The sequence below is a fragment of the Hemibagrus wyckioides genome, linkage group LG27 (assembly GCF_019097595.1).
Source record: "Hemibagrus wyckioides isolate EC202008001 linkage group LG27, SWU_Hwy_1.0, whole genome shotgun sequence".
In the NCBI taxonomy this organism is placed as follows: Eukaryota; Metazoa; Chordata; class Actinopteri; order Siluriformes; family Bagridae; genus Hemibagrus; species Hemibagrus wyckioides.
This window is the reverse complement of record NC_080736.1, coordinates 7,624,613-7,649,914: the sequence shown is the minus strand read 5'-3', so window position 1 is coordinate 7,649,914 and position 25,302 is coordinate 7,624,613. Positions and strand designations below refer to the sequence as shown.

Here is a 25,302-nt window from a genome sequence, read left to right as displayed (position 1 = left end):
TTGAGCGCTTTTTGTCTGACTGCAGTTGGGCGTCTCGGTGTTTGTGTACCGAGTGCGGGTTGAGGTTTAGGTGGGTTCAGCTATGTGGTGCGCATGAAGAATTGCCTGTAATAGATTAACACTTAGAAGGCGAATTGTGTGATTAAAAACAAAGTGTTACTGTGGAGAGATTTCCACAGACTCGGGTCAAGTGTGACTCTTTAACAGCGTTTTAAATGTGCCATGTGTGTATTGATTACAAAAGGAAACAGATCTCTGTTGTTTTCTTTATTTTCTTCATATTTTGGGATTGTTTGTCCTATAAATGTTTAATTGGGGAAGGCTGTAGTGCTAAGCAAGATGAGAGAAAAGAACAGTCTATGATGCTAACTGAGGGACTAGAAGTAAAAAAAAAGGCTATGGTGTTAACTACGGAACTAGAAGTAAAAAGGCTATGGTGCTACCTGAGAGACTTGAGGTAAAAAGGAAATGGCTATGATGCTAACTCAGAGGCTTGTAGTAAAAAGACTATGGTGCTAACTCTGGGGCTTGAAGTAAAAAAGGAAATGGCTACGGTGCTAACACTGAGGTTTGAAGTAAAAAGTCTATGGTGCTAACTCGGGCTTGATGTAAAAAACAAACAAACAAATGGCTATGGTGCTCATTCAGAGGCTTTAGGTAAAGAAAGAAAACCGCTATGGCGCTAGTTCAGTGTCCTCAGAGGGGGAAAAGAGGTGCTTACTTGGTAAGTTAGTAAGTAACAACGGCTTTTATGCTAATTTAGCATGAAGGCTATGTTTCTAGCCTGAGTTTACACAAAATATTGAAACATTTCTGAGGTAATCTGTCAGAAATCCATTCTAATATGCTCAGCGTTTGCTGGCGCTGTGACTGTGAGCAGGCAGAAGACATCATTCTTCAGCTTTATGATGGAAAAAATAACACAGATCAACAAGGCTGAAGTAAATGAACCAAAACATGGGAATCTCTCACTTTTATTTATTGAGCATCGCCGGTTACCGCGTTTAGCCTGACACACTGAGAGAATCACTGTGTTTCAGATGCTTTTATATCACGCGAGTGACCTGTGCTCCGGCGTGAACCGGAGAAAGAGCTGCAGAAAGGAGACTGGTCTTGAGTAGACTTCAGGGATTATTCAGTCTGAGTGTCTAAGTGTTGGATATCAGGATATGCATTACGGTTCACCTGGAATAAATATATAGGGAAGTCCTATGGGACAGTTCTCTTTCTCTCAGTCACGCTGCTGAATAATGAGATGTAGAGGCTTCATTGTTAGTGAGGACTTTATCACTTTCACTCCAAGGCTGCACAAGGTTAATGTTCTCCGTTAAAGATTTGGAACAGCAGCTAGTCTGACTAGTCATCAGTCACTCTGTGTGTGCAGGAGATGGCTTGAGCCGTGTCCTTTAAGCTCCTCTGTCCAGCACGAGGGGCCTGAAAGTAAACAGGTTAATCGACTGGCCTGTTTGCGAGCTCCCGTTTTATCAATAAAGTCCAGAGCGAGTAGACCAACGCGCTATGTGCTCGGGTGTGGCGATAAAATCCAAGCAGAAAATTGATATACGTGTCGGTTAAGTTGGAGAGTGGGCATGCGGACGGTCTTCTCAGTCCGGTCTGGTTATTCGTTACAGCCTCGGGCGAGGTGAAATGGCCGAGTGAGTAGCGGGGCATCATTAAGGAGGATTGTATTGGTCTGAGTGTCAGTAAGAAACTTTAATTATCGTGCCTCATTGGGCTACCTCGTTACAGCGGCACCCCGCTGCGTCTCGCCACAAAGCCTCCTCGCTCTCGTCGTCTGTTTTCTTGTTTTTGTTCTCGCTAACTACCCTGAAAATACCCCTAACTAGTAATTTAAATCACGGAAAGCAGTCGAAAATGATAAATAGTTTGTTTTTCAATGTTCAGGAAACTACTTAAATGGCACTCACTAATAGCCTCTGCACCTTTATCCTTATTAAAAATGGCAGAATGTATGAATATACATGGCCCCTTTTGTTTTCCTGTCGTTTTAAATGGCTAGCTGTTGTTAGCTAATAGCCAGAATATTTAACAGCAGCCAGAGTTTAAAAATATAGCACCAGTAACAACCTGTATTTATTTATTTATTATCAGCAGCTAAATGATTATCGTAGCATACAGGTCCTGGAGCAAAAAGTTTCTAGCTAGCATGTCAGCCTCTGATGATTAGTGTAACGAAGCTGATTGGTCCGGAGCTGTTGCGTCTGCTTTGTGACCTCGTAAGTACCGAGACAGGATCTGTTTTAAATCTGTTTTCTAGTTTGAGCAGAAGCTTTTGCTTATCATAAAGGAGCTCAGAAAGGACATCTGCTTCATTAAGCAGATCTCTCAGTGTAAAGAGATGAAAAGAAGCAGTTGAGAGAGAGAGAGAGAGAGAGAGAGAGAGAGAGAGAGAGAGAGAGAGAGAGAGCTTGTTCAAATGAATAATTTATTGAAGTTTCCAGGAATTGTTTGCCAAGGTGATGATGGGTGACTTGTCCAAGAGCCAAAGTAAACTGTCTCAGAACATGGCAGTCTTCTTGCAGGTCTTTGTTTGTGTGTGTGTACTCTCTCTCTCTCTCTCTCTCTCTCTCTCTCTCTCTCTCTCTCTCTCTCTCTCTATACACATATATATATATATATATATATATATATATATATATATATATATATATATATATATATATATATATATATATATATATATATATATATATGTATATATATATATATGTATATGTATATATATATATATATATATATATATATGTATATGTATATATATATGTATATGTATATATATATATGTATATGTATATATATATATGTATATGTATATATATATATGTATATATATATATGTATATGTATATATGTATATGTATATATATGTATATATATATATAGCTGTGTAGGTGCACGCATGCACTGGTTGCACCATGATTTTATGTACGCAACGATCAGACCAACTATAAGCTATTAGAGACGAAGCAGACGCTCCTCAGCCTGTCAGCTTGTGGACTGGAGGAAGTGGCTGGTTATTGTGGGTGGCACAGCGTGTTGCATTAGTGGAAATGGGTTTACACCCTGAAGTGAGCACTCCAGAGGGAGAACAAGGGGACCGCATTCACTGTTTTGCTTGGTTTATTACCTAATTGAAAGTGCACTTACTTCCTGCGCTGATTTGGAAACAGTGTGGTGCAGAGATGTGGTGTAAATGTACTGCCAGACTAGTGGAGCTTCATCTGCAGACTCAACTGGTGTTCAGGAACGACTGCAGCACCATGAAGGATATTCAGAATCTCGCAAATATACGTACATTCTAGTCTGTCAGCAATGTATTGAGATTTTTTTTTTTTTTTTTTTAAAGATATTTCGGCAATCGGTACGACCGAAATTTACCATACTGCTCGTCGCATCTGAAGCTTTTTTGCGACATGCCTTATTTTCTTAAACCTGTTGGCCCAATGCACCACTTCCTCATTCTTTAAAGTTGATTAACCAGAAATCTGAAACAAAAACGTTTTTCCCTTTTACGTTTATTAGCTCTGTTTACATTTTCTGTCAGTTAGCAGACGCCCTGATTTAGAGCTAATTACAGTTTCATCTCCTCTTATACAACTGAGCAATTATGGATTAAGGGCCTTGCTCAGGAGCCCAGTAGTGGCACCTTTGGTGGACCTGGGACTCAAACTCACAACCTTCTAATCAGTAGTCCAATGTTTTATATTTGTTGGGGATACCACATGATAAACATGGTCTAATAGACACCTAATGGATTAAAAAAATTTCCTACATGCCTAATTCTGAGCCTTGGACGTAATACCGGTTGACATGGAAACCTAGCAGACAGGGAGGATTCACCTCTGACTGTCTCTCTAATGATAGGTAATCGTGTTTTGCGATTACATACCTCGAGTATAAATCAGAGCTAACGTTACAGGCTTGTTAACAAGCGAAAGTTTTGAGATACAGTGTTCATGTGTGTTGAGTAAGTATTTGGGTCATTAACAATGTTAATGCGTTTTAAATCAGATTTATAGACCGAGTGGAGGGGGGGGATCAGTGTTTTAATTCTACTATGAACCGGAACCTAGTTCATGGCTGTGTGTTTGTGTGTGAATGTGTGCGTCTGTGGACTGAAATCTAACGAGTTTAAAATGTGTGGCCTTTCTGCTTAAATATAATGTTTCTTTATGCTGTTGTGTGTGTGTGTGTGTGTGTGTGTGTGTGTGTGTGTGAGGTTTCAGCAGCATCTGGCTGGTTTCTCTCCTCCCTGAGTTGGGCCAGTGGGGTTGTGACCCTTGGCCTGGCTCCCAGGAGATGAGCGCTCAGGGAAACACAGACGTCAATAAACTGTTAGAGCAGGATTTGCTGCACATTAACAATGGCCCAAGAAGAGCAGTGATCTCCTCCCCGCTCAAACACACACACACACACAACATCCCTGCTCAGTGCAGTCCCTCTGCCTCGGGCCAGAGGGGATTAGAGATGCAGGGGTGGGGTTGTGTGTGTGTGTGTGTGTGTGGAGGGGGGGTTGTGCAGTTGTTTACAGGTGTTAAATACACTTATGAGAAATCAGTTAATGATGTTTTTTTTTAAGCTATGTGTGCTTCCGAGAGAGAGAGTGAGAGAGAGAGAGAGAGAGAGAGAGAGAGAGAGAGAGAGAGAGAGAGAGTGTGTGTGTGTGTGTGTTCATTGATTCATTTGAGTGGAGCTGCTTTAGTCCCTTGTTGTTGTGGCCCATATTTAATCCTCATCAGTGTCTCCATCCACTCAGCTAACGCCAGTAGCAACAAGCAAATGGCTCCCTGTGTGCCCTGACATGGCCGTGTGTGTGTGTGTGTGTGTGTGTGTGTGTGTGTGTGTGTGTATGTGTGTGAGAGAGAGAGAGAGCGGCGGGCGAGCGAGTGCGTGAGAGTGCTCTTCACGGGGTGCTAGACAGCTCTGAGCACCTGGAATTGTGAAGCCGAGCAAAAAGCCTCCTCAGCGCTCAAGGGCTCTGTTTTCACAGCCCTATTTTTTATCGCACCGCGTGACGGAGCGGCACTAAAAGCTTTCAACACGCCTCGATGGAAATGGCCACTGAATGAGGAACTCGGCACCTACCCATAAGCCCTTTCTTCCTCAGCCTGTTCATGTAACCGCAGAATGAAAGGCGTGAGGAGGGAACGGTTATTACAGCTTCCTCACAAGATGCTTGATATCTGGCTGTGTACGGCCGTGCTGGTAAACGGTGGAGAAAATTGACCCGACTGTCTCGAATTTTTTTTTTTTTCCCCCGAAGCTTATTATAGTCGTGCCACGACGTTTAGCATGATGCCTTCAGCTCCTGTGACTGATATTTCGCATTTGCCTCAGTGGCCTTGATATGATGCAAATTTTATGGAAAGTAGTTTAATTGAATTTAAATAAGTGCTCCAACATTTTTCAACCTAATCTCAATCTGCCTGATGCGGATGAGCAATCGGCAGAGATACGGGATTCAGAGCATCTCCGTGATGACGGGGGGGCGGGGGTGGGGGGGAGCCTGTTTACACCAAACTCACTTATAGTGGAAGACTGAACATGACTATGGGGCACAAAACAAGCGTTACACTCGATAATAACCGTCTTCATCCTTTTTATGTAGTCACTGAAGTGCAAGTCGAAAGTAAAAATAAAAACGCTGCAGTGAAATAAAAAAAGAAAAGAAAGTATTCATGTTGAGGCATACAGCTAGAACCACAAATTCTTCCATGTATAAAAAAAATAGTACAAAAAAAAAAGCATAATTTACAAGTATCTTTTTAACAATCTTTGGAAGCGTCCTCCAAAAAAAAACCCGCTTTCACATGAGTCTCGAATTAGCCGCCATTAGTTTCCATTATAAGTGAATTTCGTGTATAAATGTCTCGCTATTTTTTTTTTTTTTTTTTTCAGTACAGGGAAATTAAATTGAAATTTGTTGCCATGGTAATCACATAAATGCTACAGATCTGTGAGCGATTCACTCTAAAAAGAGGTAAAAAAAAAAAAAATATCCCCGGCGTATTGTTCCTGGAAGCGTGCCATTAAAAGTGATCTTGTTAATGCAGTGGTGAATCTGTAATAGAAGCAAATCCTAGAGTGAATGCATTTCTGCCTGCGCTCTCGATTGGGGTTTGCGTGTCTATCCAAGCGTTAGCTATCGCACAATACGAAGTGTGTGTGTGTGTGTGTGTGAAAGTCATCCAGTGTATAGATCATAGGGAGGGGGGGAGAAAAAAAATTCAGCTCTTGTTAGTGTTACCAGCTTGTCCTATTGGTACGTACACCCCCTTAGTGAAGAGCTGTCGGTCCCCTCCCTCCCCTCGACCCGTTTATCCGCATTAATTGGCTGAGTTGATCTGACGGACAGGCTGAAAATCCGGTTTAATGACCCGCCACTGTGTGCATAATATGATTTCGCTGCCTGCTCTGGTCAAACAGAGCTCCAATTTCCATAATGATCTTAGAGCTGGATAGGGCCAGCTCAGTTGCTGGGGCAACATGGGAGAGCGGCTCAGGAATGGAGGCACTGAGGCTCAAAAGGGGGCTGTGGAGGGGTGTGTGTATGTGTGTGTGTGTGTGTGTGTGAGAGAGTGTTCACGAGGTGCTGGGGTGTTATGTGTTTGTTTGAGCAGTGTGTGTGACAGGCTGTGCATGATAGACTTTGTGTGTGATTGAGTGGGCACCTCTCAGGCTGACACACACCCCACTCCCATCTTCCTGACTCCATAGAGACTCCTCGAGCAGCAGGACAGGGTCAGCATCCTCCCACAATCCCACAGGGCAAACGGGCCGAAAAATGAGCGGAATGTGACGGGGAGAGAAAGAAAAGGGGTTTCTCTCCTGCCTCACCTGCTGGGCCATCTGCTCTGTCCTATAATCAATTTGTTCACCGTGTCGCTTTTCATCCGCCCTCTGACACACTCGTATCTCTCTCTCTCTCTCTCTCTCTCTCTGTCACCCCCCCACACCATCCCGCCCTCTAACCACCACATTCTCCCTCCCTCCCTCCCTCCTTCTAGCTCTCTCCCTTCCACCTTCTCCTTTCTTCTCTGTCCTCGTGTCCAAAAGGCTCATTCCAGAGTGTGCATGTGGAATATGGGGGAATTGGGAAATGATAATTGTTCAGCATTACCATCATTTATCTCACAGCCCCAAATCAGCATTAGCATATTTCAGCATCTTAATGAAATAATCTGTCTAGGTAATGAGGGAGAGCTGTGGAGATGACGCCAGATGCTCCTGTGCATTTCCCTCCATCTCTCTCTCTCTCTCTTTCTCTCTGCTTGTGTGTATGAGTGTATGTGGTTGCTCTTATGCTGGTGTGTGAGAGAGAGAGAGATCCCCCTCTTCCTCTGGCCAGATGGGCAGAAGGGCTCAAGGCTCAGCCAGCCACGTTTGACTCCTTTCGGAGAGTCCCATTAGCCCCGCTCCATGTTTTGGCCTGGGTTGATGTAATCTTGCAGCAGAGACTGTTTTCATGGCTGATGATGCAAAAAAACTTCTTGCTTGTCAGTTGAGATGCTCAGCTTGTTTTTAGGACGTAAAACAGACTTGCAGACTTGTTTTTTTTTGTTTGTTTTTTTTTGAGCATACGCGTTTAACACATACTTTAGTAACGTTCCTTTCCTTTTTATCTTTCAGACCGAGATTGCAAAGCGCCTCAATGCAATTCTTGCTCAAATCATGCCTTTTCTGTCACAAGAGGTAAATACACACTTCACTTCCTTAACTGCAGTAGTCACACTTCCTTATTTCCTTAGTGTCACCCCAAACGTGCATTGTAGGCCATCACATTTAAAGAATAATGTGAAATAAAGAAATAAATAAAACACATTTGCATGCTGAGTCTGATTGGCTCTTTTGATTTGTGATGTAATAACACTCCTTGATAGATTTCCCAATTAAACGTCCACCCCTCTCTGTTTCCTCTGACCATTCACACACTTTATTTCATTTAAAAAAAAAAAAAAAAAAAAAGGAGAAATGCTAATGCTCAGTTCGTCCTTGCTGAAATGTTAATCCGTTTTTTTTTCTTGTTTCCTCCCCCCTTCCCTCTCCCGCAGCACCAACAGCAGGTAGCGCAGGCTGTTGAGCGTGCTAAGCAAGTGACAATGACCGAGCTGAATGCCATCATCGGGGTACGTGGACTTCCCAATCTGCCTCTCACCGTGTGTATACCCCTCTTACTCCTTCATTTGGCCAGGGCTCAGGGTAAATCTGCATGCTGTACACTGACCTCACACTGAACCAAGATTTATTTATTTATTTATTTAATCCCATGTTTTTTATTGCTGGACTTATCTGGCTACTGATTAAACCGTGTTTTGATATTAGTTACGCCAGATGTTTTATTAACACGACTGGCAGCTGGACTAATTTGGATTCATCTAATAAACTGAAACGGCCATGATTGTAAGGTCCGTACTTAATCTGTTATGGTCAGTGTGTGGAGTTCAGTGTTGTGCAGATTTGCCCTGGTCATTAATGGTCTGATTTTATTGTTGTTGTTATTATTATTTTGTAACATAATGTGATGTTTTGACACCATGGTTTATTTGTGCCATCATTATCATTTTTCTCAGGTGATATCATGTGATCTGATTTACTTAGTGGCTCTATTTGAGTGTGTGTGTGTTGGGAACAGGATGGTTGGAGGTGTTCCAGATAGTTACTGAGAGACACACAAGAAGTCTATGATGAAATCAATGTAAATATTAATTCTGTTTATATGTTAATAGGAAGGAACAGCCACAGATACGGCGTGTCCGAGTGTTTTTTTACAGACACTTACTAGTTGTTAGACTCCATTAAAATATTAAAAAAATTTAGGTGATGGAGGCATCTGTTACTTCCTAACAGCTTCCTGTTTATCAGAGATCCAGTGGGATTATTTCAGAAATCTGGGAAATTATTGGGATGATAAGATTCTACTGTGAAAATGTGGCCACGATATTTTTTGCAATTTTTTTATTTTTATTAAAATGATACTGTAGCTTTGTCGTTTGAGAGATTTATTATTCTAATAATATATCTTAACTATTTTGTTTAAGAGGTTTCTATTAGGTCTTATTGATGGATATCTACTCTTACGTAGCCTCGTGGAAGCAGCCGTCGGACATCGTCGGCGTCTTGACTGATCGATTGCGTTTAGACCTCTGCTTAAAAAACCTGGAAGGAATTTTAGAGGAGTATAAATACCACCCTGTTTTCCGTAATGAGACGACTGAAAGGGTGACGGATGCAAAAACAGCGGCTTCTTCATTTCGTTGACCTCTTACAATTACAGGCCAGAGTGTGAGGCTTTGGTTTGTTTGAGCTTTAGTCTATTTTAGGGATGAGATGATGGAGGTGAGTAGCGAGGGTGTAGCAGGAGGTTTAGAGTGAATGACCCCTCTGTGATTAGACCACTTGGGGGTCAGGACGGCCCATGAGGCCTTTCTGAGGCCTGGTCTGGGCCAACTCAAGCCAGATATCGGAATTCAATTAAAGCAAATGAGCCAAGACTCTGACCCCTATTTTCAAGATAATTGCTTCCTCCAGTCCAGCTGAATGTAACTGTCCACAGGACTGCACCATTTAGCAGACTGCCATTCAGCAAGGAGAAAACGGCTGGGGGGTGGGTCCTGGAGTGTGTGTGTGTGTGTTAGGGGTGGGTTCTCGCTTGTCCTCAGTGTCTCCTTGTTATCCTGATGGCTGGAAAATAGGGAAAGGCAGTCAGGCAGACACACACACACACTAGTGTGCACACACACACATACATACTCTTGCGCATGCACACACACCGGTTGGAAAAACAAGCTTTTATTTGTTGGATAAAGAGATGGCAAAAGATCAATCTGTACCCTGGCAGTGAGTGGGAGAGGAAAGGGAGGGGTGATGGGGTCATTAAAGATTCACTGGTAATCGGGAGCCAGCAGCGTTTGGCACGAACACACACACACACACACACACACACACACACACACACACACACACACACACACACACACACTGAGGTGAGACTGAGAGAGGGAGGAGGTGTAAAGAAGCATGGAATAGAAAAATTGAAAGGGAAGTGGAGAGGAAAGCAGGAGGCAGCCGGCATGGAGATATAGCGCAGGAATGAAAGGGAGGAAATAAGCATTCAGTTTGTTTTCTGCGATTATTCCAGAAGGTTCCACTTGGACTGCTGTTAGAGATGTAACAGAAAGCTGTCTATCCGCTTAGCCACTTGCAATATCCAAATAGTACCCAAGCACTTATTTTAATGGGTTTTACCATTTAAGGGGTGAAAAAAATGTCAAAACTGTAATATGTTTTTTTTTTTTCTTTTTTCTCCCCCCTACAAATTTCATCAGCTCTGGGTTTCTTTAAGCATAAAGGGAGGAGATGGAGAAGGATGGGGTTAGAGGGATTTATGGAGGTGTACATAGATCTCAATCGTTTTGCATGCGTGGACAGCTTTTTACTGTTAAATAAATTTCAGGGATGACTTCTGATTAGAACACCGTTCATAAAAAGAGCTGTTTATTGCTGCTATAGTGCTTTTTATTCCCAAAGACAAAATGCATTATGTGCAAGTGGATATTGTTTACTGAGCTCATTGAGTGACTGAAATATTTTTTAATCCAAGTGGTCAGTTAAACACGCTCACAATGAATGAATTAACTTTAATATTGGCGTGTGATGTTCAGCATTGTATCATAGTAATAATAATAATCATAATCCAGACCCCTGGGTCCGCTTCATTGTGAGATCCCTGTTGTTTCACACGTTCGTCCACTCTTCATACAGCATCGTTTATCAGTTTTGAAAAGCTGTCCATTTTCTGAGGAGACTCTTTTCGTAACAGCAGGAAATGATCTTTGGGGGTCAATAAAGTGAGCTAATTAGGAAGTATCTTAATACTGGCACGCTAAATCCCAAAGGAGTATTGGTTTACTCGGATACTTTTCTTTTCATGGTTGCCTGTGTGTGTGTGTGTGTTTTGTGTGTGTGTTTTGTGCAGTGACCTTATCATTTACATTATTAAACACTGCAGGCTTATTTACACATGGGTGTAGCTTCTACACCCATTCTCTCTCTCTCTCTCTCTCTGTGTGTCATTCTTTCTCACACACACACCTGTTTGAACAGACAATGTCATGCCACAATGGTTATCTATTATAGCCGATGTAAATAGTAATCTTTACACTTATCAGCCACCACGTCTCCCTATATGTAAAGCAACCCGGGTCGTGTTATTGCCATGGTCTTTGTTATAATGAGGAACCCCACGCTCTCTTTGCATGCTGTTGCTGCACATTTGGGTTTCAAATTCAGATTTCCATAGAAGCCTACAAGCCGAATCGACTCTCTGATAACGCGGCCCTGTGTTTTACATATGATGGGTAATAAGGTTGGGGAGCTTTATCTCAGGGAAAGGTGTGTCATTGGGGGGAAAATGAAACATTGTTTTTGTTTTTTTGTTTTTTTTTCCGGCAACAGTTTTAATGTCATCGTGACTTTGGACACAGGTTTACTTAATGATGGGAATGTCTCGATGCTTCATGATTTGACTATAAAGCTTTAAAAAATATATTGTTTACACACAAATGTCACACACACACCAATCAGGCATAACATTATGAGCCAGGTGAAAGGTGAATAACACTGATTATCTCCTCCACCTGTTAGTGGGTGGGATATATTAGTCAGCAAGTCCTCAAAGTTTGATGTGTTAGAAGCAGGAAAAATGGGCAAGGGTAAGGATTTGAGCGAGTTTGATGAAGGGCCAAATTGTGATGGCTAGACCACTGGATCAGAGCATCTCCAAAACTGCAGCTCTTGTGTCTGCAGGGGTCAGTATCAAAAGTGGTCCAAGGAAGGAACAGTGGTGAATCGGCAACAGGGTCATGGGCGGTCAAGGCTCACTGATGCACGTGGGGAGAGAAGGCTGGCCCGTGTGATCCGATCCAACAGACGAGCTACTGTTGCTCAAAGTTAATGCTGGTTCCGATAGAAAGGTGTTGGTCAGGGCTGTTTCGACAGGGTTAACAACACAGGTGGTCATGATGTTATGCCTGGACATTGTATAATTATACAGTTTTGTTCAGACAATTTAAAACGCATGTAACAAAACCCCACTACACACTTTTTTGCAAGAGAATCTGAATGCGAGTGTCTGAATGCCTTTTTATCTTCATCTTCCACAGCAACAGGCCCATGCTGTCTATCCCGCTCTGATGGTCAGTGTTTTAGAGAGTTTTGTGTGTGTGCATGTAAAGCAGGAGGCTTGATCCATTTGAGACGCTGCTCTAACAGTCGCTTTTTGTGTGTGTGTGTGAATGTGTGTGAATTGTGTGCTACCAGTTTGAGGAAGTACCGTCTTAACTCACAACTGACGTTAATGTAATGACCGAAATGACTTGCGTCCTTTCCTGTTTTGTGTGTGTGTGTGTGGGAGAGATCTTTATTAGCCTTAATACTGTTACACAGCATTGTTTGATGATTATTTCTTTATTTTTGCAATGTGTCTCTCCGGAGGGAGGTGATGCATCTGTAATGAGGCAGTTTTATGATTCTTATGGTGCAGAACTCATTAACAACTCCCGCCGCACAAGAGTTTTTTTTTTCTGGCGCTCTCTCTCTCTCTCTCTCTCTCACTTTCTTTGTTTTCTCCCATCTTTTTCTCTCCCCATCATTACCTCTCTCCTTCTCACTCGTAAACAGGGACTATTTCGTTCCGGCCACATTATTGATGACTGAATTAACAAGAACACAATGTAGCAGCTAATTGCCCGTTGTTAAATAGGCGTGGCGAGGAGTTTAGACCTCTCTTTTTCTCTTTCTCTTTTTTTTTTTTTATTCCCCTCTGCACCTGGTTTCCAGCACAGTTTGATTTATTTATTTATTTCCACCCCCCCCCCTTTTCTCTAACACACCTGATTCAATTCATCAGTTAATTATGGCTTTGATTGTTTCTGGGATGAGTTACTGTCTCTCTCTGAGGGTGTGTTTTTATTTCCCACTCAGTGCTCAGATATGTTTAAATCACGCTTTTTTTTGTGCTGTGTGTGTGTGTGGATTGACATGATTTACTCCTTAACATGCTTTATCGACCGTTCAGCTGATGTATTTCTAACAGCCTATACTGGAATACAGCGCTTCTGGACATGAATCCATTTTCCACTCACAAGGTGCTTATACTCACATCTGAGTTAAGGGCTCGGGGATAGTATTATTTGGTTACCATGACAATGAGTTATTTTTATCACCTCCATATCAAAAAAGACATGAACAGTGTTTTAAACATTGATGGAGGAGGGTGGGTGTGTGTGTGTGTGTGTGTGTGTGAGTTGCAAGCGCTAACTAAAAGGAATAATGCCAGAAGGGTGCTAAGCATCCTGTGTGTAAGAATCAACGCTTGTAGCCATTGTTAATTTTATTTATTCCCCCCCCCCAAAATTAGTATTACAAAACCGTTCCCTGAATCTGCACCTTGTGAGCTGAAAGGAGGTTTGATCTAAAGACTAATACAAGATGTGTAAATGTCACTGTGTGTGTTGTACATGTGTGCTTCTGTACAGGAGGGAATCAGCTCCTCCCTTCCTCCTCTAGCATTTTGTGTCTGTACTTTTTCCCAGCGACCCACTTGGACTTCTCTTTCTGTGTGTGTGTGTGTGTGTGTGTGTGTGTGTGTGTGTGTGTCTGGTTGTGCACGTTTTCCCACAGCAGCAGCAGCTCCAGGCTCAGCACCTCTCTCACGCAGCACATGGTCCTCCGGTCCAGCTGCCTCCTCACCCCTCAGGCCTGCAGCCTCCCGGACTTCCCCCAGTCACAGGCTCTGGATCCGGCCTGCTCACACTCGGAGCGCTGGGAAATCAGGCCCACTTACCGGTCAAAGACGAGAAGAATCATCACGATCTGGAGCACAGAGGTACACAAATGCAGAGGTTATTAAAGATTAAGAAGAATCCTATAAAATTAAAGGATGTTTGTACTGATTCTTCTATTTTTTTTTCTTTCTCTCCTCTTCTTTTGCCTCCCGCCATCGCATCCTCCTGCTGTTCCTCCTCCTCCATCGGTGTGGATGCAGATCGGGAGTCGAGCACGGTGAGTGTGACGAGGGCATCTGCTTGACATTGACTCTGAGCCCTCGCCGTTTGCTGATGGCGGCTCTTTGCGTGGTATTAGAGAGCCGAGCCGCATTACTGCGCGCTAAGCCCTTTTAAATAAAGTAATGAAAAGGAAATGGAGTCGAGGTTTAATCCTGCGCCGCCTTTAATCCAGGTGAAAAATGAGCGACGGCACAGGCCAGGGATTAGCAGCTCTATAATTTCATCACAATTAAAAAAGACTTTGACTCTGTGTCTTAAAGGATTTGTCCTCTGCACTCCCCCCTTGTTATAGCTTTTCTGCGCCTCAGTGTCTCTAGACTCTCAGGACGTTCCTGCTTTCGTTCAAGCTTCATTTATTCTCCGTCTCATCAGACGGGGAAGGTTTGCAGCCCCTGAGGCAGCTTCATCTTTCTCTTTATTGTCTGATCCCTCTGTTCTGTTCTGTATCAAATGCCCACTTGTATTCTCTTTGTCCAGTAAGCTGGCCATGAGTGAGTGTGTGTGTGTGTGTGTGTGTGTGTAATTGGCAAGCAGCTTGAATGGGTGCAGTCATGTCTGCAGAAATCAGAGCCTGTTGCTGATTAGCGCTTAGCGCGGCGGTGGCCATTCCGCTCCGCGCCTGCCTGGCCTTCCTGTTGTCACGGGTCATCTGATAGGCTGTCCGAGCTTCGCTTATTGAGTGATGTTAAGCCGGCCTTAAAAGGGCAGCCAATTAAACCTGCTGTGGGGCACCAGACACACACACACACACACACACACATACACAGAGTTCCTCCTCCCTGTCGTGTCATGTTGTCAGTGCTGTCTAGATTTATTTATTATTTTTGGATTAAGATGAGATTGAGACAAGCAGCGTAGACTTGCACTGACAAAGGCTACATTGAGGTGCGGTGTGGCATGGCCGGGCCACAGGATTCGCCTGGCACCAGCGTCTGGCATCTCTTTGTTTCATCTCCAGGCGGGAGGAGAATTCTTTCTGTCTGGAGGACACTTCCCATAGCCTGACCACATCCTCCTTTTCATCTCTCTCACTCTCTCTCTCTCAGTCACTCACTCTTTCTGGATGAATAGGACCTAGTGAGAGCCTGGGCCTGGCATGTGTGCCCTGGCAGCGCCTCTCTCTGGTTTTGGGGAGGACGCCATCCTGCTCAGGCATGCCCACAGCCAGTGGCACTCGGTGCCCAGCCAATATGGCTGCCAATTCCTTTCTTTTCTTTTCCCACCCGTCTTATAGTTTTGATTCTTTACTAAGCCTTTCTGTTGTGCCATCTCTCTCTCTCTCTCTCTCTCCCTCTCTCTCTCTCTCGCTTGCTCGTTTACTCACTTCTCTCTCTGACACACAGACTCTCTCGTATACACACACACACACAGCCAGTCTCTAAGTACCTCATTCAGTTTCCTCCTCCCTGCACACCCACTTTGTCTTCCTCCCTCCTTTCCTGTCTTTTTTTTTTTTTGCGGTGGAAACCCACCAAGAGCAATAAAGCGAGTGAGTGGTCTTGGCAGAAGACCAAGCAGCCTGGGTAAGATGAACACACTCTCTCTCTCTCTCGCTCACTCGCTCTTGCTCTCCTGCTGTGTCCCTGTTCAGCACTGCTAAATGTAGAGAGAGGTTAACTGTTGGCTTGTGTTTGGCTTGGGGGATACAGGAGGAGAGGAAAACAAGCTGTCCTCTGGCTGGTTAACTCTCAGGGAGGGAGGCTGTTGATTCTGGTCAGCTTGTTTACGTTTCGCTCCGTTGCCCCTCCTCCCTTCCCTCCATCCCATCATGCCGCTGTATCCGTGCTGTCAGGATCACTTCCCTCCTGCTCTGCTGTCCACTTGGCGTGTTGTGACTGGGCGAGGCTGTGTGCCTGTAGGGTTGGCGCAGAGCATTTGAAGCGTAGTGCCCCTCGACCCACTCCTGTCTTCAGCCCCGAGTTTGTTCAGCTGTCCTGCCTGCTTTGCTTCAGTGGGTCCGGACGCCTCTGAGCTTCTCTCTGGCTGCCAGTCCAGCGCTGATGTAACACGGCATGGAGCTTAACCCTCTGCTCCAGCAGTGTTTACTTTCAACAAGGGCTGGAATTATACACACACACACACACTTTCTCTCACACACACAGACGTATGTCTCAGCGGCCGCAAATTTTCTCTGATATTTGTGTTAGGGTTATTTAGAGCTCTGTCCAGGTTTTATCTACGCCGATCCAGAGTGGAGTATTTATATACGCGGTCTTAGTTCATAGAACAGCCTTGGATTGACAGAGTTGCTTCATTTTATTTATGTTGGCACTAACATTTTATACCATCATTACTTGTCGTAACTGTAATTAATGCACAGTATGGATGAAAATATTGTGTAATTATAGTCGATAATAATAAGCGATAAAAGGAGGAATAATGAAAGGTGACTAAAATATTTTTCACCTTTTGACTCTGATTGGTCAGAATGTGTTTTTAGTTTTCTCGGACAGTAGGTCCAGCTGGAATTCAGTTGATTTCACAACATTTATATCTGTAAATGGTTATAATACATCACCTGTTGTTGCATAAAAAATTACAAACAGTGTATATATATTTGTATAAATATTACAATATTAATATCTCCATATTGCCCAGTTTTAGCACTAGTGACCGTTCTAGTTCAAAGAAAAATCATGGCTCTTTTTTGATCGATACAAGAAAGCGTCCACTGTAATAACGTGTATCTGAGTCGTTACTATTAAACATTCTGACCGGATTCTTCTGTCCCTGCAGAATAACTCGGTGTCGCCGTCGGACAGCCTGAGGGCCAGCGAGAAACACAGGGCCTCGTCTGACTACAGTATGGATACAAAGAAACGCAAGATGGAGGAGAAGGACAACTTAAGATATGTATGTGTGTCCACTTATGGCGCTGTTTCTTTTTCTTTCCTTTTTTCTTTTAATCCCACACATTTTTGGGATTAGAGGAAAACTCTTTGTGGTATTAAAAAAAACAAAGTGGACCACCAACATCCAGCTTATACTTTGTTTATAATGGAGCTTGTACTTCCTTTTTGTTTTAAACAAATGCTTTGTGTTTTCTACTGTAGGACAGTGATGGTGACAAAAGCGATGACCTGGTGGTGGACGTGTCCAATGAGGTAGCTTATATAAATTACTTGTTTTTACATAAAGTCCTGCTTTCTTTGCAGCACGTTCAATTCTCCTAAATCACAAGCTTTTAGAAGTTTGAGCCGTGTTTACAGATTAGAAGGTGAAAGAGCTGGACAGAGTAAATGATCAAAGCACTGCTGAGCTTTCTTTAACCGAACATGATCTGTTTAATTGGTCAAGCTCTGAATTTGTGTGCTTCCTCTGTGCAGGACCCGCCCACTCCGAGAGGCAGCCCCTCTCACTCTCCCCCGGAGAACGGTCTGGACAAAGCCCGCGTGCTGAAGAAAGACGCCCCGAACAGTCCAGCCTCTGTGGCTTCATCTGGGAGCACACCATCTTCCAAAGCCAAGGATCACCCTCATGTAAGATCTGAGCACTGACCCCCCTCTAATTCTGTTACTGCAGTGACATCACAGATATAACTGCTCTCTGCATATAAACCAGTCGAGTAAATAGATTAAAAGAGATGCGCAAAGATAAAGCAGCTTTTCCTCCTTCTCTTCCGGTGCAGGAGCTTCGATTTAATCCAGATTATAATAAACTGTCAGGATTTGATTGGATTAGCAAGAGAGAGCGCTCTGATCGTCTCTGGATTTGTGCTTTTGCACTTTTTAGCTTGGCTGCTTTGTAATTCTCGGTTGCTGATTTTGTTTAGAATGATAAATCCTCGACGCCAGGCCTGAAGTCCAACACTCCCACTCCACGCAACGATGCACCCACCCCAGGAACCAGCAGCACCCCAGGACTCAGGCCCATTCCAGGACCCAAACCCCTTGGCATGGACGTGTTGGGTAAGAGATGTGTGTGTGTGTGTGTGTGTGTGTACTATATATATATATATATATATATATATATAAATATATATATATATATATATATATATATATATATATATATATATATATATATATATAATGTGTATATGTATATGTATATATATATGTGTGTGTGCACTATGATCATTTTTGAAACAAATACTAATACAGAGTCCATGATGAGCTGCTCTATGCTTCGCTAAAACTTTGTTATGCAAAGTCATCTCATTATACTCTGGCTTCTGTGGCAAACCAAATGACGGTATTAAAATGTGTGTGCAGCTCCTGCACTGCGGACTCCTCTGTCCTACGCCGCTCCATTTGCAATGATGGGTCATCACCCAGAGATGAACGGCTCTCTCTCCAGCACTGGTGTCTACGGCCTCATCTCCCCTCAGATGAGCGCAGCAGCCACAGCGGCAGCTTACGGCCGGCCACCCATGGTGAGATCCCTCCCCTCTCCCCTCCTCTGCTATCAGCACCTGTCTTTCCCGGGCACATAATCTTCCTTTAAATATCACCTTTGCATGCGTGCTGCTCGACTTGATCCTTTGAACTGGGTGTGACGGGCTTGAGGCGGAAAAGTGGCGGCTGCATGTTTTCACAAGCCTATCTACAGTGAAGAGAAGAGGGTTAGATACTAGCTGTGGTATGTGTGCCGTGGTATTCAGCTGTGCACATGTTTTCGTTTTTACAGCCTGGATTTGATCCACATCCTCACATGCGGGGTCCAGGTCTCCCAGCCAGCCTGACGTCGATCTCTGGAGGAAAACCGTGAGTGATTAGTCTGTTAATGTTTTGTTGTGGGTATGTAAATGGGTGTTTCCGGGTGACTTGCAGAGGTTGTGCTAGACGTTGCGCTACCTGCAAACATTCAGAGGCGGAGCCTAGAGGGGTGTTTATGTAGTGCAGAACCATGGTTATAATTTAAAATAAAAAAAACCTTGAATGTCCTAAAGTGCTTACTCTTATAGATTAAGTAATCATTCAGTGTCCAATTAAACTTCCTTACTGGTTTGCTTCATAGCTACAAAGCAAAATTTGAGGAACAGAGATTGGACACTTGGATACTAGATTTCTGGTTTAATGGAAAGTGTTTGTTTTATTTTGCTTAACTCTTTCTATAAGATTGAATGCATGCTTTACTTTGCTGATTGTTTTGTTTTCTTCCCAACAGAGCGTACTCATTCCATGTCAGTGCAGACGGTCAGATGCAACCCGTCCCTTTTCCTCCAGATGCGCTGATCGGCCCGGGCATCCCACGCCACGCACGCCAGATTAACACGCTGAGCCACGGCGAAGTGGTCTGCGCCGTCACCATCAGCAACCCTACACGCCACGTTTACACAGGCGGCAAGGGATGTGTCAAGATCTGGGACATCAGCCAGCCTGGCAGCAAGAGCCCTGTGTCCCAACTGGACTGCCTGGTAAAGACCTGGGGCTTTGGGTTGAGCTACATGAGATGATCTAAGATATAAGAATTATGTAATGACATTAGTCACAAGGCTACACGCTATCGTTTTTTTTTATCACATTTATGCAAACCTGTGGCTGAATGCTGGCCTAGCGTGCATAGACTGCCGTGACTCTTTTATAATTCCTCATTTGTAAACCATAGCCATTGGTTTGTACCTCTAGGGCTGAACAATCACAGTGAGTCCCATCTGTGCAATTGTGTTTATTGTCATAGCAGGCTGGCAGTTTTATACAGAGAGCTGTCAATCAAACCTCTCAGTAGAACATCAGGCAGAACTTGTCTGCTTAGCTATTATTATTATTATTATTATTCATTTTATTAATCATAATCAATGTTGTTACTTTTATGCTTGGGATTCTAAACATTTTTTAGTCTTTGCTAACAGGAAGACACGGCTTTATCGACCGCCATTAGTTTTACTATCTATAGATAAAGTGATCTTTTAACTATTAAACGTTGTAAAATTGATCCTGGGGAAAATCTTCCAAAAATGAATATTGCATTATGGTTCATGAAGTTTAATTGACTATTATTTTTCAACGGACAAAGTATTCTGGCATGTAAAAGTGTTTCTCCACAGCAGAGAGAATTGGTGGGGGGATGAAAGGACAACGTGGATGTGATGAGCTGTTCAGTGGCTATCATAAAGTGATTTAATTTGTCTGAAAGCTCCCGGCTATCGATCTGGCCCTGCGAGTGATCCAGGCTCCTGTTGTTAATCTGAAAATGTGCTGCATCCTCCCTGGAAGTCCAAGTAGAAACCTTTTAAAAGATACCCCCCCACACACACACACGCACACCAAACGCACACCACATCTCACACACACACTCCACCCCAACCGCCTTCGCTTACATGCACTCAGCTGCAAGCTCTTATCTGCCTTTTCTCCTTCTCCAATAACCTTCATAATCACCACACTGAAAGGGAAAGGCTGAGGAGAGAAAGGCTGCTTGCTCGCTCTAAACCGTGGCATTTTGTTTTCGCTTCCTCCAAAGGCAGCGATTATTACAGGGAGTCGAGAAGGAGACGCGTTACAAAAGACTGGGCGGGGAAAATTACATTAGATTACATGGTGTTCTCGGAATATTCGAGAAGAAATTTCCTTAGGGTACTTGAACAATTGCTCCTTTATAAACTAGCACTTTTTGACTCGCATTGTTCTCTCTCTCTCTCGCCATCTTTAGAACAGAGATAATTACATTCGCTCGTGTAAGCTGCTCCCAGACGGCCGCACACTGATCGTGGGTGGCGAGGCCAGCACTCTGACCATTTGGGACTTGGCCTCTCAGACGCCGCGCATCAAGGCTGAACTGACCTCATCAGCCCCGGCCTGCTACGCTCTGGCCATCAGCCCTGATGCCAAGGTCTGCTTCTCCTGCTGCAGCGACGGAAATATCGCTGTGTGGGACCTACACAACCAGACCCTTGTCAGGTGAGCACAGCTGTGTGTGTGTGTGTGTGTGTGTGTGTGTGTGTGTGTGTGTGTGTGTGTGTGAATTGGCATGAACAAATCTTCTTTTGTAGGAAAACAAAAAAGATCCGAAAGTACTGCAATCTAATATGTTTATTGAATGTATGAATATATGCATGTCCATAACGTTCTGTTTTACTGGAGACCTTGTGTACTATACTGATCTTTTTATATACTTGTGTGTGTGTGTGTGTGTGTGTGTGTGTGTGTGTGTGTGTGTGTGTGTGTGTGTGTGTGTGTGTGTGAGATCAGTACTCCGGTTACAAAGTGTTGACAAAGTGAGAAATAATTTTGTTTTGCTGCTGGGTCTGCAGGCAGTTCCAGGGTCACACAGATGGCGCGAGCTGTATAGACATCTCTCACGACGGCACCAAGCTGTGGACGGGTGGCCTGGACAACACCGTCCGCTCATGGGACCTGAGAGAAGGACGACAGCTCCAGCAGCATGACTTCACCTCACAGGTAAGTCACATAAACACCTGCTTATAAATATAACTATGACATAACAGAAAGTCAGTGTTATGAATATCAGGTGCAAACCATGCTTTGCAGGTTCTACATACCTAACTTGCTAAGCCAGACTTCTACCATGCACTTAAAGAGGTGTTTCAGCTTATCCAAGACATGTCCTTTATTATATAAAGTACAGTAATACACTATATTGGCAAAAGTTTTGGGACGTCTGCCTTTACATACACATGAATGTAATATGGAGTTGGCCCGCCCTTTACAGCTATAACAGTTTCAATTCTTCTGGGAAGACTTTCCACAAGGTCTAGGAGTGTGTTTTTGGGAATTTTTAACCATTCCTCTGCATTTGTGCATTTGTGAGGTCAGGCAATGATGGACAAGAAGGCCGATCTCTCAGTCTCCGCTCTAATTCATCCAAAAGGTGTTCTGTCAGGTTGAGGTGCAGGCCAGTCAAGTTCCTCCACACCAAACTCCCTCATCCATGTCTTTATGGACCTTGCTTTGTGCACTGGTGCGCAGTCATGTTGGACGAGGAAGGGGTCATCCCCAAACTGTTCCCACAAAGTTGGGAGCATGAAATTGTCCAAAATGTCTTGGTATGCTGAAGCATTAAGAGTTCCTTTCACTGGAACTAAGGGGCTGAGCCCAACCCCTGAAAAACAACATCTGAATTCAATGATTTGGAGCGGTGTCCCAAAACGTTTGGCAATGTAGTGTAGTTTACCTGTCCAACCATAGACGTTTCTCATCTGACAGAGTCGCAGCAGTTGGTTTTTATTGTTCAAGATCTTGGAGCCCTGCTGTGTGTGAGAATAACCACGTCGTTTCTTTTGCAGATCTTCTCTCTGGGCTACTGTCCGACTGGCGAGTGGTTGGCTGTAGGAATGGAGAGCAGCAACGTGGAAGTTCTCCACCACACCAAACCAGACAAATACCAGCTACACCTGCATGAGAGCTGCGTTCTCTCCCTCAAATTCGCCTACTGCGGTAAGACATCTGATTGTACCCTCTCTTATTTTGCAAGAATTATTTTTTTTTGCCTGCACGAAGCTGCTCTGGTAGGCTATTCCCACACAAAAACAGAAGCAGGTGCTTTGAATGGAAATGCCTCCATCACCTTGCTTCTGTCCTTGGCCATCTGAGTGTTTCCTTTCAGAGCAGCGAGAGTGTATGCGCGTGTTCTCCCTCCCCGCACTAACTCTTGATGTTTCCGCTCTGAAGGTAAATGGTTTGTGAGCACAGGGAAGGACAATCTGCTGAATGCCTGGAGGACGCCGTACGGCGCCAGCATTTTCCAGGTACGTGACTCAATAACCGACTCGCTCTCATTCGCATCACAGTGTGGCCCCGATGGGACCGAGATTGATGTGTTCTTTAGCAGAAGCCATGCAGGCTGGGATGGTAATTTCAAAGCTTTTAACTCGCTGACTGGGAAGAGTGTAGGTGGTGATGATGATGATGATGATGATGAGTGAGAAGCGGGAGGTTGAAGAATTTTCCTCGCCATTGTAAGAGTTTGACACACTGTTCAGTTTTCGGTGATGACGAGAACAGAAGCTTCTATATCGAGAAACAAAAAGAGAATGGGATTTGTTATAGTTATTTATATCACAGTGCTGTTCAATTCTTCAACTCTGTTGTTCTGGTGATTAACAGCAGCCTTGACAGTATCGCAGACAAATCCCATGTTTATGTTAATACATTATTGTTTCTATAGCAACGGTGAATAGCGTATGGTACCATAAGCGGATCCAGAACGTGTTTAGCGTTTATGGAAATGCTCTCCGGTGTCAGCGCCTAGTAACCGTTAGACGAGAAGCTTAGGTTTTTAAGACACGGGCTGGTTATTAACTTTAATTAACAGAGGAAAGAAAGAGACACTGATGAGGGAAAGACTTACAACATGTATATAATCAGGACTAATAATCAGTTTGTGTGGATGTTGAACAACGTTCCACGTAATTATAAATGGATAATAAGTACATGACGTTCTTTAATGAATGGAAATTGTTAGCTGTAGTTCAAGTCTTACTGGAAAAGTAATCACGATACACAGGCTTTGATTATTTTCCTCCAGTTGCATGCCCTGATGCTCTTAACATTATAACGTAATGACCGTACCCTAAACTAAAGGCAGTGTCGCCGGGCACGTTTCTTGACCGCGAAGATGTTGACGTTTTATTCTGCGTTTCTTTCTAACAGTCAAAGGAGTCCTCGTCTGTCCTGAGCTGTGACATCTCTGCTGACGACAAATACATCGTGACAGGATCTGGTGACAAGAAGGCCACAGTGTATGAAGTCATTTACTAGATTTAGGAGCGATCCACTCAATCCAAGGACCTGCGACCAGAGCTTTTGTTTTTTCAGGCTCATTTACAGTGGAACCTGACTGATCCCTCACCCTTCCCTCCAAGATATGAAACCATGCTGGGGTTATTATTTCACCTGGGAATTAATATGTGAGTTTTTTTGTACCCTTTTTGTGATGCCGGACTGGTCTGCTGCAGGACCCCTTTGGAGAGATTTCTCGACTAATCTGAGGACCCTTACGGATGGCACTAAAGAAGTACATATTGTCTTTCCTTTTACATTCGGTCTGGTCATGAGATTCTCCAGGTGTGTGTGCCTATTCCCTCAGTCGTTTGTCCCTTTGTTTTTCCTGCTTTGTTTTGACGAAAAGCAACTGATCTGTGATGCAACATGAAGCAGTGCTTCATCTTTAGCCTCCCGCTCCCTGGACGACTTGTGAAAAGTGTATATATGGAGTAATAAAAACATTTTATAAATATATATGATTATATGTACATATATATATTTCCTTGTCCTGGTATACTTGTGATGGGTTTTCTTTGTCCTCATGTCCTCGATGCTTGATAAAACCGTAGATTAGGACCTACTTTTTTAAAAGGTGGATTTGTCTTTTTTTTTTTTTTCTTTTTTTTTCTTTTGATTTTTATTTTTATTTTTTTTTTGTAATCGGACTCTCTGGGTTGCCAATTGTTGACCCACTTCAGGGTGGACACGGTGTTGAACAAGGACCTTTTTTAAAAGCTTGGCTGATTGGGTTTGGACATTAACGGTATGCCGCAGCAGCCACGGATGATGCATTTTGGACATTGTGGATGGCAGTTTCACGGACAATGCCAAATAGCGTTAGACTCTGCCAAGTTCTGGAGAGCACCCAGAGGAACGTGGGGAGATGTTTGTAAATTAAAACCAATATTAAACTTGGACAGTTAACTAACTGTACTGATTGTCTGTTCCTTTGGCCTCAATTGATGTCTCTCGTCGATTTCGTTGGATAAGGGTGGAGGGACGGTTAGTGGGCGGGGCTTGGGGAGGTAATTTGGGCCGACGGACATGTGCTATGCTCACCAACACCGCCGGTTGAAAACGGGCTCGTTTTTGTTATTTCACACACGATGAAGGAAAAAGCTGTGGCTGCTCTCCGACTGAGCGGGTTCCTTTGTGAAGAGCGCAGGATCACGAGTGTTTTCACAACCTGCTCTTGACCGTGATGATGGGCTGAAGCATGCTGCTTTGTGTGGGAGTGTGTTTAAAGCGGATAGGGGAACTTTTTTGAAATGTGATCCAAGCCGTTCAGCCTGGTGTGTGTTTGCACTACCGTGGAAGCAGCATCGGGTGAGAATAGTCATGTCTGTCTGGTCCCCGCCCTTCTTCACACCAAACTGTGTAGCAATCTTTTGTCAGCAATTCAATAAAATTTAAAAAAATACAAATAAAAAATCCTCTCGACACAACTTTACCGGATAAACGACGTACAGGTGAACTATTAAGCTCTCGAGTGAGCATTAAAAATGAATGAACATACCAGAATGTCATAATAGAACATTAATCTCTCG

At 43.6% G+C, this 25,302-nt stretch overlaps 1 protein-coding gene across 12 annotated transcripts in view; it reads left to right on the top strand.

The window, feature by feature from the left end:
* The window catches only part of tle3b (TLE family member 3, transcriptional corepressor b), a 30,096-nt gene extending 5,417 nt beyond the window's left edge, over positions 1-24,679 (top strand). For 2 of the 12 annotated variants that reach the window (XM_058381767.1, XM_058381766.1), the window contains exons 6-22: positions 7,651-7,713; positions 8,073-8,177; positions 12,183-12,215; positions 13,702-13,906; positions 14,066-14,082; positions 16,824-16,940; positions 17,141-17,191; positions 17,414-17,566; positions 17,860-17,995; positions 18,302-18,462; positions 18,717-18,793; positions 19,197-19,446; positions 20,682-20,929; positions 21,283-21,430; positions 22,276-22,426; positions 22,661-22,737; positions 23,642-24,679. In XM_058381767.1, coding sequence (XP_058237750.1) covers positions 7,651-7,713; positions 8,073-8,177; positions 12,183-12,215; positions 13,702-13,906; positions 14,066-14,082; positions 16,824-16,940; positions 17,141-17,191; positions 17,414-17,566; positions 17,860-17,995; positions 18,302-18,462; positions 18,717-18,793; positions 19,197-19,446; positions 20,682-20,929; positions 21,283-21,430; positions 22,276-22,426; positions 22,661-22,737; positions 23,642-23,749 — 2,100 coding nt within the window. In that variant the 3' untranslated portion in view covers positions 23,750-24,679. The remainder of the gene's footprint in view (positions 1-7,650; positions 7,714-8,072; positions 8,178-12,182; positions 12,216-13,701; positions 13,907-14,065; positions 14,083-16,823; positions 16,941-17,140; positions 17,192-17,413; positions 17,567-17,859; positions 17,996-18,301; positions 18,463-18,716; positions 18,794-19,196; positions 19,447-20,681; positions 20,930-21,282; positions 21,431-22,275; positions 22,427-22,660; positions 22,738-23,641) is intronic. The other 10 variants (XM_058381775.1, XM_058381773.1, XM_058381770.1 and 7 more) reach the window with 10 other exon arrangements.
* The last annotated feature ends 623 nt before the right edge of the window (positions 24,680-25,302 follow it).